Source organism: Echinops telfairi, unplaced genomic scaffold, assembly GCF_000313985.2.
Source record: "Echinops telfairi isolate 266 unplaced genomic scaffold, ASM31398v2 ScPeMD7_3;HRSCAF=10, whole genome shotgun sequence".
NCBI lineage: Eukaryota > Metazoa > Chordata > Mammalia > Afrosoricida > Tenrecidae > Echinops > Echinops telfairi.
This window is the reverse complement of record NW_022103899.1, coordinates 22,525,216-22,539,178: the sequence shown is the minus strand read 5'-3', so window position 1 is coordinate 22,539,178 and position 13,963 is coordinate 22,525,216. Positions and strand designations below refer to the sequence as shown.

The 13,963-nt window shown below is 46.9% G+C and overlaps 1 protein-coding gene across 2 annotated transcripts in view; it reads left to right on the top strand.

Annotated features, from left to right (window-relative positions):
• Positions 1-13,963, top strand: part of ANKRD44 (ankyrin repeat domain 44) — a 225,414-nt gene that overhangs the window by 181,751 nt on the left and 29,700 nt on the right. For both annotated transcript variants that reach the window (XM_045294783.1, XM_045294779.1), the window contains exons 16-17: positions 4,622-4,693; positions 12,796-12,997. In XM_045294783.1, coding sequence (XP_045150718.1) covers positions 4,622-4,693; positions 12,796-12,997 — 274 coding nt within the window. The remainder of the gene's footprint in view (positions 1-4,621; positions 4,694-12,795; positions 12,998-13,963) is intronic.

Sequence of the window (13,963 nt, the reverse complement as noted above, 5' to 3'; positions counted from 1 at the left end):
GCAGTCATCACGACTCCGATGAAACATGGCAATCTGACCATGATCAGAGCTCTCAGACTTGCCTAAAAAGGTATTCTGAAGACTCTGGATAGGTATAATAATTAATCATCCTAATTTGATGTGCTGGTTTGCAACTTTTGTCCCAGTGAAATTATCAATTGTTCCCCTTTTCCCTCTCAAAAATGCCCTGGTTTGGACAGTAACTATATGACCACCCTATACCTAATTTATCTTCCGTCACATTTCCAGCATTATTGTTGCTCAGCCCTGCTCACTCCTGACCACTAACCCTTTACCAGCGAGCTGGTTCTGACTCGTGGCAATTTCATGTATGTCAGAGCAGAACTGTACTCCATCAGTGACTGTACGCTTATGAGACCAGTTACTACTAAGTCAGTGCCGACTCACAGCAGCCCCATGTTGCAGCATGAATCTTGGTCAACACAGGTTCACAATGCTGTGGCCTTTTGGAAGTAGATCAAACCCTAATCCAGTGTCCTGAACATAGATGACACTCCAGAAATATTTGGTTTATGATTGAAATAAAGTATCACATGCTTTAGAATGATCAGCAGATGTATATAGTGGTTGGGGAAGAGGGGGGGGGATTTTATTCCATAACAAATCTTCACCCATATGCTTCATCCATGGTCTGTCTTCTTGTCCTTGTTCATCCCGTTTGTCACACTGGTGGAAACAATGCTGTGTCCCTTTGATCAGAAGTTCACTCTAGGACAGGATTTGGACTTGGTACACATAGTCAATTCCAGGAAGCTTTGCAGATGATAATGCTGGACAACAAAGCCAAGACAGCTGTGTTCTAGCCTTTATCAAGCAATTTAGACTACTTTGATTTCAACTGTATACGAGAGATCAGTTTCAAAGCTATTTGCTTTGAAGTTGAAGTTAAATTTATTCTCATTCTATCATATCTTAGGTTGTTTACACTTCAAGTTCTATTCTCACACTAATAAGAAACCAGCATATGAATCGCTCATACTTCCAGTGTCATTCTTTGTGTTGTATTATTTATGAAGTTTAGACTGCATGCTTTTAAGCAGGACATTTTACACTGTGGTTGGATTTACTGAGGAATCCTAATATAAGAGGATTTTGTTCCACATGTACTGCCTAGAAACGAAGTGAATCTATGGTGGGGTGGAGACTGGGGTCTCAGAACTCTGTTGTGCGACCCGTTCTGTCGAATAAAAAGGATGCTTCTTAACCTTTTTCTAAAAGAGAAATAATTTTAGTGTTTCTCTGATTACAAAACCATATGTATATATCTGTGTATATATACATATTCACTGTAAGAAAATCAGGAGAGATGAAGAAGAAAAGAAAAATCCTATAAAGTTACTTTTAGGTTGTTGTGCTTTTAAAAAAAATAGGTGTGTACAGGATTGTCAAGGTCTAGAAGAGTGGAAGCCAGACGAATCTTCCAGAAATGGCCCTGCTTTGTGGACTGAACTGCCAGGGGAGCGGCCTCCTTGGCCTCCTTCCCACAATCGGCGAGGCAGGGCGTTAGACAGCAGCCTTGGAAAGGCTGGCCCCAGAAGCCCACCTCCGTAGGTGATATTTGATCAGAGTTGCCTCTGCCCAAAGCCACCAGCATCTGCTCCCTCCACCCCACGCTGGGCCCCTATATCTTGTCTCTGCTTTTACTGAGCAAGTGAAGCTGAAAGACAAACATTAAAAAGTCTCCACAACTGTGCTTGCCATCCGCAGTCCCCATTCTGTCTTCCATATTCCACGGGAGCACATCTAACTGGCAGAACTTAATTCACAGCTGGAACCTTAGCCGCAGAGCATCTCCCGAATGAGTGGAGCTAGCTAACCATGCCATAGAAAGCCACCAAGACCCACAGGTCAGAAGGCTGAAAAGGATGTCAATTCTCACCATATTCACCAACATCAAGACTTTCTTAACTGGACTTGTATTTCTTTTGGATGTATCACTATACAAAGAAGTGTTTTTTTTTAAAACATTTTATTAGGGGCTCATACAACTGTTACCACAATCCATACACACATCAATTGTGTAAAGCGCATTTGTACATCATTCTCAAAACATTTTCTCTCCACTTAAACCCCCGACATTAGGTCCTCATTTTTCCCTTCCCTCTCCGCTCCCCCCTCCCTCATGAGCCCTTGATAGTTTATAAATTGGTATTTTGTCATATCTTGCCCTGTCCGATGTCTCCCTTCACCCACTTTTCGGTTGTCTGTCCCCCAGGGAGGAGGTCACACACAGTTCCTTGTAATCAGTTCCCTCTTTCCTACCCATTCTCCCTTTACCCTTCCTGTTTCGCCACTCACATCACTGGTCCTGTAGGGCTCATCTGCCCTGGATTCCCTGTATTTTCAGTTCCTATCTGTACCAGTGTACATCCTCTGGTCTAGCCCGACTTGCAAGGTCGAATTCGAGTCATGGTAGTGGGAGTGGGGAGGAAACATTTAAGAACTAGAGGAAAGTTGTATTTCTCATCGTTGTTACATCGCACCCTGACTGGCTCATCTCCTCCCCGAGACCCCTCTGCAAGGGGATCTCCTGTGGCTTACTAATGGGCTTTGGAGCTCCACTCTGCACTCCCTCCATCATTCACGATGGTAAGATTTTTTGTTCTGATGATGCCTTATACCTGATCCCTTCGACACCTCGTGGTTGCATAGGCTGGTGTGCTTCTTCCGTGTGGGCTTTGTTGCTTCTGAGCTTGATGGCCGCTTGTTTACCTTCAAGCTTTTAAGACCCCAGACGCTATATTTTTTGATAGCCGGGCACCATCAGCTTTCTTCGCCACATTTGCTTATGCACCCATTTGTCTTCAGTGATCCGTTCGACACCTTGTGATCACACAGGTTGATATGTTGTTCCGTGTGGGCTTTGTTGCTTCTGAGCTTGATGGCCGCTTGTTTACCTTCAAGCTTTTAAGACCCCAGACGCTATATCTTTTGATAGCCGGGCACCATCTGCTTTCTTCACCACATTTGCTTATTCACCCGCTTTATCTTCAGCGGTTGCGTAGGGAAGGTGAGCATCATAGAATGCCAATTTAATAGAAGAAAGTATTCTTGTGTTGAGGGAGTACTTGAGTGGAGGCCCAATGACAAAGAAGAATTTTAAGGCAAGATAAAGAGGGATCATTTATCTGGAAGAGATAATATATAGCACTATAATTTACTGAACCTATCTGCTGATGCTGTTGGGTAAACATTGGACTGCTAACCTCAAGGCCATCAATTCAAACCCACCAGCCTCTGTGGGGCAGGGAGGGGGCGGGGATGGCGAGATGAGGCTGCCTGCTCCCATAAATGTGTACAGTCTATAAGGGGTGGCTCTGAACCAGAATGCACTTGGTAGTAGTACGTTTGGTTTGGATTTTTATTGCTAGGGTTGCTTGGTTTATTCCCACCCCACCCCGCCGCTTTTCTTCATATAAACAATATTTTGATAAGCTGGTCTTATCAGCATCACTGCTAACCTCCATGTTGGTAAACCCTTATTTCTCAGACCTCATTTTACCTGATCAAGCTCTGGGAGCGCAGGAGCTGAGCACTTGGCTGCTAGCTGAAAAGTCAGTGGTTTGGACCTACCACCCAGACCCTGGGAGGAAGATGTGGCAGCCTGCTCCCCAACCAGTCTAGGAACCCAGACGGGGCAGTTCTAGGCTCTCTGGTGGGGCTGGTATGAATCAGAATGGCACTAATTTGTTGTGTTTCATTTTTTTTCATGAGCACATTTGATGCGGATAGTCACCCTTTCATGGGAACTCTGATGGCAGAGTCAGGTTGGATTGCTAACCACAAGGTTGGGGGTTCAGATTTCCCAGCCGCTCCTCCTCGGGAGAAAGAGGAAGCTATTTGCTCCTGTGAAGACATGTCGTGTCAGGTTGCCACGAGTGCAGAGCAAATGGATTCTTTCTCTGTGTGGTTTCCAGAATCCACACTCTCGTGATTTTCCCTCGAGTTCACTTGCTGTCCCTTCTGTTCTGTTTGCTCCACCTCTTCCTGTGGGATTGCCACAGGACTCCATCCTCAGACCCCTTCTCCTCTTTGTCTCTGTGAACCATTTGGGCATCCCATGATAGCACTTAGCTGTGACTTTAAAGCGATAAGAAAACACAAGGAGGCAGCGGGGTATGTGCGGAGCCATCGTGGGGATTGCAGTCACTGAGAAGAGGCAAAATGTGTGTGAATTGCTGATGGGAAAGCGCATCTGCCCTGTAACCCGTCATCCAACTCACCATACAAAGTTAAAATTAAATTAAGAAATAAAGATAACAGCTGCTGGTGCTGCAGTGTTCATAATTACCAATCTTCTTCGGTGAAAAATGGATTCAATATGTTTGGGGGTGTTTTGTTCTGGCGTAGTGAGACCGAGCCTCTTCTCAAGTGTGAAGGCTTTTATTTGAGTAGCAGATGTTGAGGTGGTCTGGGGCCTTACATTTCAGTTGGCCTATTTGTCTTAGAAACACTTCGTCACACTTTTTATGTTACTGGTAAGCTGTGTCATTGTACAAGTTCCTGAAGCTTCCTTTCTCATTCATACCAGGATGAGTACCTGGAAAGGAAGCCTGCCTTTGCTCTCTGCTGACAGACCTCTGCCTTTTTGTCTCCACAGCTTTTGGAAAGAACCAACGGTGGTTTTGAAGAATCAGATTCTGGTGCTATCAAGAGTCCACTTCACTTAGCTGTAAGTCCGACGCTGTGGGCAGCATCACCTGTCACAAGAAAACAACAGCAGCAACCCCCCTCAACATTTCTTACACCCAGCTTCAAATACTAGCCTGGTGTCACAGAACCCAGTCATAATGAACGCAGGGCATGATTAGCGCTCCAGGTGGAGAGAGAAAGACTGCCTTGTGTTCCAGTCGTGGCTCTACCTGCTGCTGACTTCAGGGACATGACTAACCCTCTCTGAGCTCAGTTTTCTCATCTGCAAAATAAGGTCTGATGAAAAGAGGTCATAAGCACTTTGTGCTTAATATTGTTTCAAAAGCTAACAAAAAATATCATTCACTAGTATTTAAGTCAATAAGCTGAGGAAATCAAAGACGATGCTTGAGTTTAAGAAAATTGATTATAGATTAAAAAATGCACAAGCCAGTTGGGGTGGTGAAACCTACCAATAGTTGGATGCCATCTCTGAAAGCCTGCTAAGACGGTTAAACATCGACATGCACAATTTTGGCTGTGTTCTTTCTGCCTGGACTTGGAATCGCAGTCCCAAGGAGACCCCAGGATCAGATTCTTGTCCTGCTTTGGGGGGGGGGGGGCAAGGGATCTGGGAGGGAGGAGAAAAGATGGGTGTTATCACCCATAAAGATGCTTCTCCACATTTCACTAATTGGAGAAAAATGCAACTGATCAAAGTGATGATCCCTAAACTCTTCAAGAGGTAACTGAGCCAGAAAGTGCACTCCCCCCCCCCCGCCACCAATAGTTGGTGATCAGCAAGTATTTCTTCAGTGGCTTGCTGACTGGCGGCCACACTCAGCAGCAAAGGGCGCACCAGCCCAAGGTTCCCCTGAGCCGTGAGCCCTAACTCCAGAACCACCAGGTGCTTCTTTGCTTAATAAACCCAGAGGCAGGACCGTGGGAAGAGTGGGGAGGGGCTGGGTCTCTACGATTAACTGGGTGCCGTGGTGTGTCACCTAATACACTGCCTAAACAGGCACTTCTTCTGCATGTTTCTGATACAAAATTAGGATGGAAAATGTTGGAGCCAAGAGATGTGTTTTATTATTATGCGTACATGGGAGCTCAGGGCAGGTGAGAGGAGCATGCTAATGCCACGAGGATTGGAGGTATCCAGAGCCAGTCGCTCTCCCTTCGTTTCCTATCTCACTATATGGGAGAAAGCTGAAACTGTCTCTCCCGTCCGGATTAATGGTCTTTGAAACCCACAGGAACACTCTACTTTGTCCTATAGGCTTCTTATTAGTTGAAATCAACTCTTTGGCAGTGGGTTGTGTTTGATTTGGTTGGTCTCACCATAGAGTCACCAACAACCTGTTGATACCTTATGCCCACACCTTGTGATGTAACTATAAACATACCCATAAGACACATCCACTAAGACACACATTTTGAGTCCAGTGACACTAGGCTGAAATGTACAGCAAGTTTTCCTTCTGGAGATAAAATTAGATGCTATACTTAGAAGGGAAAAGGGGATGCATCATGGGGTAAGTCTATAAAACTTGAAATGAAGTGTGATAACTGGATGCATTAGTCAGCTCTTGGTATGGGTACTCCAAAGGCTGCTTTCTAGAATTCCTACTCAACCATCTGCTGTGTTTGGGGAACTGTCCCCAAAGTGGAGGAGTCACAAGCATGGTACTAGCCGCCTCTGGAGGCGCCTCATCAGAGGGCTATGTAAGAACCCTCATGCCCTTTGGAAATTGAGTGGATTACCCTGCCAAGCTTGCCATTAATCTGAAAAGAGGCTTTGTTGACATCCAAAAATTCGATCCTCTCTCTCTTCAAAAAACAAAATCATGACCTGCTGAGAGCTTACTGTGTGCCATGCACTCTGCGGCTTCCCAAGCACATAAGCAGGAGTCGGAGGACACCATCGCTAACAGTTGGGCTTTGGTAGTTCTGCAGCCGGCCAGGAGTAGAGGAAGGTCCCAGGGAGGAGGTCCCAGATACCATGCTGCTCATTAGCAACTCACTTGGGCATGGTTTCCCACCTTGAAATTAAGGGAAGCAAGTGAGCTAAAATTCCCCTTTCAAGTTTGTTCAGTTGTTCATTGTGTTTAATGTGGCCAGAATCCGACGTAAATTCTTGCATCCGGCTTTCCCCATGTATCCTCTGGGGAGATAGCAGTTCCTATGTCATAGAGCCACTCTGAGGATGTCAGGGGCTGATACATATGAACCACGCAGCTAGCATCATCCTCATCTTTACTGATTGTGACCCAGTGGCTGGAGATGTTACAGTGAGCACAGCTCGCCCTCTACCCTTGTAGAGATAGATCCCCAAAAGGAAGATGGACAGCCGCCAAATAAACAAAGGGCATGTAGAGAGCTGAATGATTCAAGTCTCCAGAGCTATCGGCCCAATGAATTTCATAAACATTTCATCTACTTGAAAAAATCTAATTAAGAAACAAAGGTATGCAAATGCAAGGCTCCAGCTGCCAGAATATCTTAGACCAATGCGTTGTTCCACGGCTTCTCTTGAAGTCTTAATTCCTTCTCCTCTTTGGCCTCAGTTCCTACCTAAAGCAGTGCAAAGACAATAGCCCTGTTTCAGGAGTAGTTAAGTGACTTCTATTTTTTCATTAACAGGGCATTCATTCCTTAAACCAGTGCTTCATTGTTCAATAGATCAGTTGTCCCAGTGAAGGCTTGGGCTGGGTTGTCTATTGACTGCCCAAATACTACATGCTCTTTGGACCAGTCTGTTGGTTCTTCTGTGTAATTTCTTCTTCCTTTAATTGTTTCAGAAACTATTGGTGGAATTCCTACCAAATACCTGACTTAAATGCTACTGCAAAAATGAGTAGGACAGGTTTCAGTAGGCACTGCTGACATGCGAAGAATCTCCTTGTCTTTCGGTCTACCTGTCTTTCAGACAGTTTGGGTTCCTTATTGTGGACACTTCAGGAACCATAGAACTTCCTAAAGAGAGCATCCTGCATTTGACCATAAAATGACATTCTGCATATAGTAGCTTATTCAGGGTTACGCCTGAAGTGTGGAGGTAATATAATTAATATTACCTTTATAATTCCCTTTAACTTACCTTTAAAGCTTAACCCTTATAGTCTTATAAGAAGCTCTGGTGACATCGTGGTCATGCATTGCACTGTAATATCCAAGGTCAGCAGTCCAAAACCACCAGCTGTTTCGTGGGTGAAAGATGAGGCTTTCTATTTCCTTCAGGAGTTACTGTCTCAGAAACCCACAGGGGCAGTTCCACCTGTTTCATAAGGTCACCGTGAGTTGGGGCTGGCTCAATGGCATTGAGCCTCATTGTTCTCAGTCCCCTACAATGCTTCTGTGTACTAAATTTTGAGGGCCCTGAGGTAGGCTAGCGATATTTAACTAGGGTGATTCTATAGGTGATTCTGACCATTCAACCATCTGCCTTTCTGAGGATGTTGACGTGCCTGGTATGGAAGACAGGCTTCCTGGCGATGGAGTGGGTTCTGTGTCGGCCTGCTAACCTCAAGATCACTGACTCAAACCTCGCAGCCACTCCACGGAGGAAGTGAAGGCTGCCTGCCCCGGTGAAGCTGTCCGGTCTCGGAAGCCCCAGGGAGCATTTCTGTTCTGTCCTCCAGAGCAGGAAGTTTTGCTTTTGGTAGAAGATGCATGCGTTAGAATGCTAAGGTTTTCCTGGGTACCAGCAGGGCTGACTCCACTTTGTTCTACCATGAATCCTCCTTATGAGAAGCGAATGGGTTTCTTTTTGATGCTGCAGACTGACAGAGAAAGCACTCAGCTCTTCTAAGTCCTTGGGTCGCACCTGACTTACATAAGTGCCCCGTGATGTGACACTGCTCTCCGGCCCAGTGGCTCCCTTCCCTTATGCCTGTCTCCTTTCCCCCAGTGCCTCCTCCCTGTATTAACCCTAACTACGCCGTCCGCTGTGTGGTGTGTGTGCACTCACAGACATACCCAGAAATGCGAGTTTGTGAGCTGCTGGCTCCCGTTTCCTGAGGTCAAAGTGACAGAAATGAAACTGTTCCTAGCGTTACCGCTGCAGGATGGGCGTTGAAGGGCCAGCATTCACAGGCGGCACCTAGAAGCCTGCCGTGGTAGACATGGGCTCGTTTCCTTTTGGCACGAGGACAAGGTTTCCACACAGGCCGGCTTCTGAGAGCCGCGACAATACCAAAGGTGGGACGTGGGATGTGACGTCCAGACTGGAGCCCAGAAGGGAAGTGCCGTGGAGGGAGTCACGCCCCACTGTGATGCTCCCGTTACCACAGCCCTTCACAGATGAATGTGCAAGGGCTGCAGCTGGGGCAGGGCTGCGGGGGAAGCACTACACGATAAAGGTTTTCTTTCTCTATGTTTGAATTTTCAAGTCATGAGAAATTTGAAAAATAGACCTTAGGAGTATACGTTGCCTTTCCCTTTCAGAGAAGCTCATGGAAGAAGCCACAGCTTAGGCTCTAGGATCTGGCCGGTCAGTCTTCCCATCCAGCACCACTAGTTTAATAAACAATGAAGGCTTCCCAGCCTGTGCAGTTAAACTTTGCAGCTAGATCAGAAAGTCAGGCCTGCGTGCGAAACTGATCCCTATCCCCAGAAAGGCCAGGCAGCGGGGGCAGCACAAGGGCAGGCACCTCTCCTCGCTCGAGGGGTGCAGAGCCCCACTCGCAGGCACCCCTAGAGGACGGAGCAGGGCTGCCTGTGCCCAAAGCTCCACGGGAAGCCTTCCAGAGGAGCCCTGGTGGCACAAAGGTTCAGCGCTTTCCCAACAGTTGATGGTTGGATTGTTTCCCAACAGTCTGTCCGTCCGCAGGTGAAAGACCTGCTTCCCGCTCTGTCCCTTGAGCTCAGAATGCACCAAGTCAGAATGCACTTGCCGGCGCCTGGAACCCACAACAAAGGCCTTCCATACAAGGGACCTAGGTTTCAGATTGAATATTTATTATGCAAATCTCTGCATCGTTACCAAGCTCAAAACAACTAACACTGCCATCAAGTCAGTGCCGACTCACAGCACCCCGTAGGCCAGGGGAGAACTGCCCCTGGGGGTTCCGAGACTGCAACTCTTTCCAGGAGTCAAAAGCCCATCTTTCTCCCTTGGAGCAGCTGGTGGTTTCGAACTGTTGACTTTGCCGTTGACAGCCCAACGGCCAATCAGTACACCATGAGGGTTCCTCCTGCGCCATCACAGGTAGAGACTAAAGAGCATCTTCTTTGCAAGCTAATTCCAGAGAATGTCCGCAGGACAAAGGCTTGTGTGTCCACAGGTTCTGGGTTCCAAATCCTGATTTTGCCAGCCACTAGTGACGTGATCCTGGCCCAGTTCCTCAACATTGCTACTTGCAGTTCCTTCATCTGTGAGTGAGGATGTCTGCCGAGATTCAGTGAGATGCTAGAGTGCCCTGCCCACCAAAAACCCTCAATAAACAGTTGCTGTGTAAAAATTGTAATTGCACTACTCAACACCATACTGCCATCGAGTCGAGTCCAGCTCCTGGCATCCTCCATCAGCTTGTCAAGCCTGCATGTCTTTCTGGAAGTAGACAGCAGGGGGGGCTTGACCCACCAGCCCTGCAGATGGCAGCCTCCACTCAACACCTCCCTGCCAGCGAGTCAATCCTGCCCAGTTCTATGAAATGATGATAACTCACTGCTAGCGAGTCTGTCCCAACTCATAGCTGCCCTACAGGGCAGAGTAGAACCACCCCTGTGGGCTTCTGAGAGGGTCACTCTTTATAGGAGTAGAAAGTCTCATTTTTTCTCCCACAGAGTACCTGATAGTTTTGAACTACTGGCCTTGTAGTTAGCAGCCCAAGAAATAGCCCAGTATGCCACCAGGGCTCCTAATAACAACAATCACTATGTTTCATTCATTCACTTACCAGACCATTGTTGCGCATCATGAAAAATAAACTCAAACTCACTGCCATCTAGTCAGTCGGTGCTGACTCGTAGTGACCAGTGGGACAGGACCGGGCTGTCCTTGTGACTTTCCAAGATGGTGTCTCCTTACAGAATTAAATTGCACCTCCTTTCTCCTGAGGAGCAGCTGGTGGTTTCGAACTGCTGACATTATGGTTAACAGCCCAACACGTAATCACTACAGCACCAGGGCCCCTTGTTGAGTCTCAGAGGCCCAGGATAATTGTAGGCTACAGCAGCAAACAACCCACACGAAGGCCCAACATCCCAGGCAGTAAATAAATAGATGGACAAAGATGTAGCAGATTTGAGGGCCTAATAAGTGCTATGAAGACAACGCACGGTTCAGGGAGGAAATCCGAAAACAAAGCTGGGTTGAGTGTGAAGTAGAGGTTGGATTTATATTCAGGCCGCTCTGAGAAGTACTGGAACCAAAGTCTCAGGAGAGCCACATGCTCTTGAGTTTAGGAGGGAGGTCTGACACTCAGAGAAAATAGAAAGTAAGGTGCCATGGCCCAGAAAGGACATGCTGGAGCTGCAGGTGAAGGTAGTGAGGGGCCGGATCCTGACTTGGGATCCCGACTGGTGATCCCAGAAAGGAAGTGTGGATATTATTCTCCATGAGGGCAGCAGCCAGAGGCCAGTGCTAAGCAATCCACGACATGATCCAATGTGGGTTTTAAAAGATTTCCTCTGGCAGCTGTTCGATAATAGGAAGCTTTTATTCTCATCTTGTAAAAAAGAAGAAAAGATGATGGCTGTAAGGGAAGTAGAGCTAGTGAGAAGTGGACAGCTTCAGAATATATATTTTTAAAAGACTAGGGATGATGATGGCTTGGCAGTGGCATTGAGGACTAATGCACCTTTGCGTGAATTAGAACAGAGCCATTTTCCTGCCAGGATACCTGCTGGTATCCCTTCCTCTTAGCAGACACATCCGGTCCAAGAACTCTTTGCTTTTTTCCCAAGTGAGTCTTGAGTCAAAGCTGCAGGTAGAAAAGCATAAGAGTACAGGTAACAGAAGAAGGGACTTGGTGCTGAAGATATTGGGACAGAACTCCTCTTGTTTCTTATTTCCTTCCCCCCCCTTCTAGCACCCTGGTGGCATAGTGGTTATGCATTGGGCTGCTAGCCACCAGGTCGACAGTTCAAAACCACTAGCTTTTCTATGGGTGAAATATGAGGCTTTCTCCTCCTGTAAAGTAGCGTTTCTCAACCTGTGGGTCGCGACCCCTTTGGAGGTCGAATGACCCTTTAACAGGGGTCGCCCAATTCATAACAGTAGCAAAATGACAGTTATGAAGTGGCAACAAAAATACTTTTATGGTTGGGGGGAGTCACCAAAACATGAGGAACCGTATTAAAGGGTCACGGCACGAGGAAGGTTGAGAACCACTGCCGTAAAGAGTTACCGTCCTGGAAACCCACAGAGGCAAGCAGTTCTCCCCTGCCCAACAGGGTCGTCGTCATGAGTTAGCATGGACTCAGGGCCAGGAAGTTCTGGGATGAAGCCTCTTGGCCTTGGCCTGGCACAGGACTTCGTGATAGGCCTGAGGCTGGTGCTGGCACATGGAAAACATTTATTTCCACAGTTATCTCCAGGGTTTCATTCTAATCTATGGGAGGAATAAAGTAGAGGGAAAGAAACATAACTATATGTAAGCTCTTGTGCAAGGCCAGTGCGCTTTCTTATCTCTTTTCATCTCTATAGCAGCCCTGAGGGCGTGGGGGGGCAGCTTTTATTGCTCTCACCCTACAGGCGAGGAAACAAACTCTGACATTAAGAAATGTGGCCAAAGTCACATGGTTAGAAATCAGTAAAATATTAGAAGGAAACGGAAATTCATATGGCTCCGTTGGATGCCCAAGTCTACAGTGTTCTTGGAAAGAAAGGTGTTCAGGACTGATAGAGTTGGGAATTTATTAATATGAGAGTACATGAATACATGTCGTGCCCTTAGGGCTAATTATTTGGCATAAGGGAAAGAACACAAAGACGACATCCATGTGTCACATGAGATGTGTGAGTCCTTACTTTCAGCCTAGCTCTCTGGTTTGCCTTGTGGTACCAAGATGATTCCCTGGGACCGCAAAGCCTCTTTCTGATAGGCTCTTTGGCATGGTCTCTGTCTGAGCCCCCAGGTGGCTTGGTACGGGATTGGAGGTCAGTGAACACCTGCAGTGTTGGTTTCTTCTTTGCAGGCCTACAATGGGCACCCTCAAGCCCTGGAAGTCCTTCTGCGGTCGCTGGTGGACCTGGACATCAGGGATGAGAAAGGCCGCACTGCACTGGACTTGGCTGCCTTTAAGGGACACTCAGAATGCGTGGAAGCTCTTATCAAGCACGGTGCATCCATCTTAGTGAAAGACAATGTAACCAAGAGAACCCCCCTCCATGCCTCAGGTAGGTCTTGTGAAGGGCCGTGGTTATAGCTGCCCGAATGCACTGGCCCACTTGTCAATGTTTGAAACATGTTCTTTCTATATTAACTAGACCCTGTGTGCTACTGAAATGCATTGGCCTGCTCTGTACCTGGAGTTGAGTGATGTGCTCTGGTCAGATAGGCTGTATTTGGACACCTACCCAAAGGCTGCTGCCAAACTTTCTGATAAGGGGGGGGGGGGGTGTTGCGATGTGACTTCAGAATAAGTTGGTTAAAAGCAAAAAAACCCACACAGCTTTCTTCCAAGGTACTTCCAGGACTTGAACCTCCAACGTTGGCTCGCCATCAAGCGCATTAATCATTTGCCCACATAGGTACTACATAGATATTAAAGTAATGTGGGAGAGTCTCTGGCTCAGCGGGGACATCAATATCATGAGTTTCAGAAAATTCATTACTATCAACCTTTGATCAAGCCAGTCAATATCATATCATAAGGAGAAATAATTGCTTATGTGGTGAAATCATGGATGTATTGATGAAACGAATGAATAGGATGATTTCTTTAAAAAGGCCTTCTGCTTCTGGTTACTTAAAAAACATTTTCCTGGACTGTTAGACCTTGAAGAAGCATTTCCCTCCATGTCTGGGATGTCCAACCCTCTGAGGAAAAACAATACAGAGATTGGAAAAGCCTAAGTACCCGGAAACGATGGTTAATGAAACATGTTCAGCCAGGAGAGCAGGGCTGATTGATGTGGTTAAATGATGAAGGAAGATAAAGAACAGATGCCTTTGAATCCTGGTGTTGGTGAAGAATCTGGAACAGAAGAACAAATGTGCATTGGGAAGACTCCAGCTAGTATGCTTCTCAGAAGCCAGGATTGCCATTCTCCCCTCATGCCCGTTGGACATCTCACCCGGAGGGATCAGCCCTGGGGAAAGACACCATGCTTGGTAAGCAGAGAGCCAGCACCCCCCCCCCC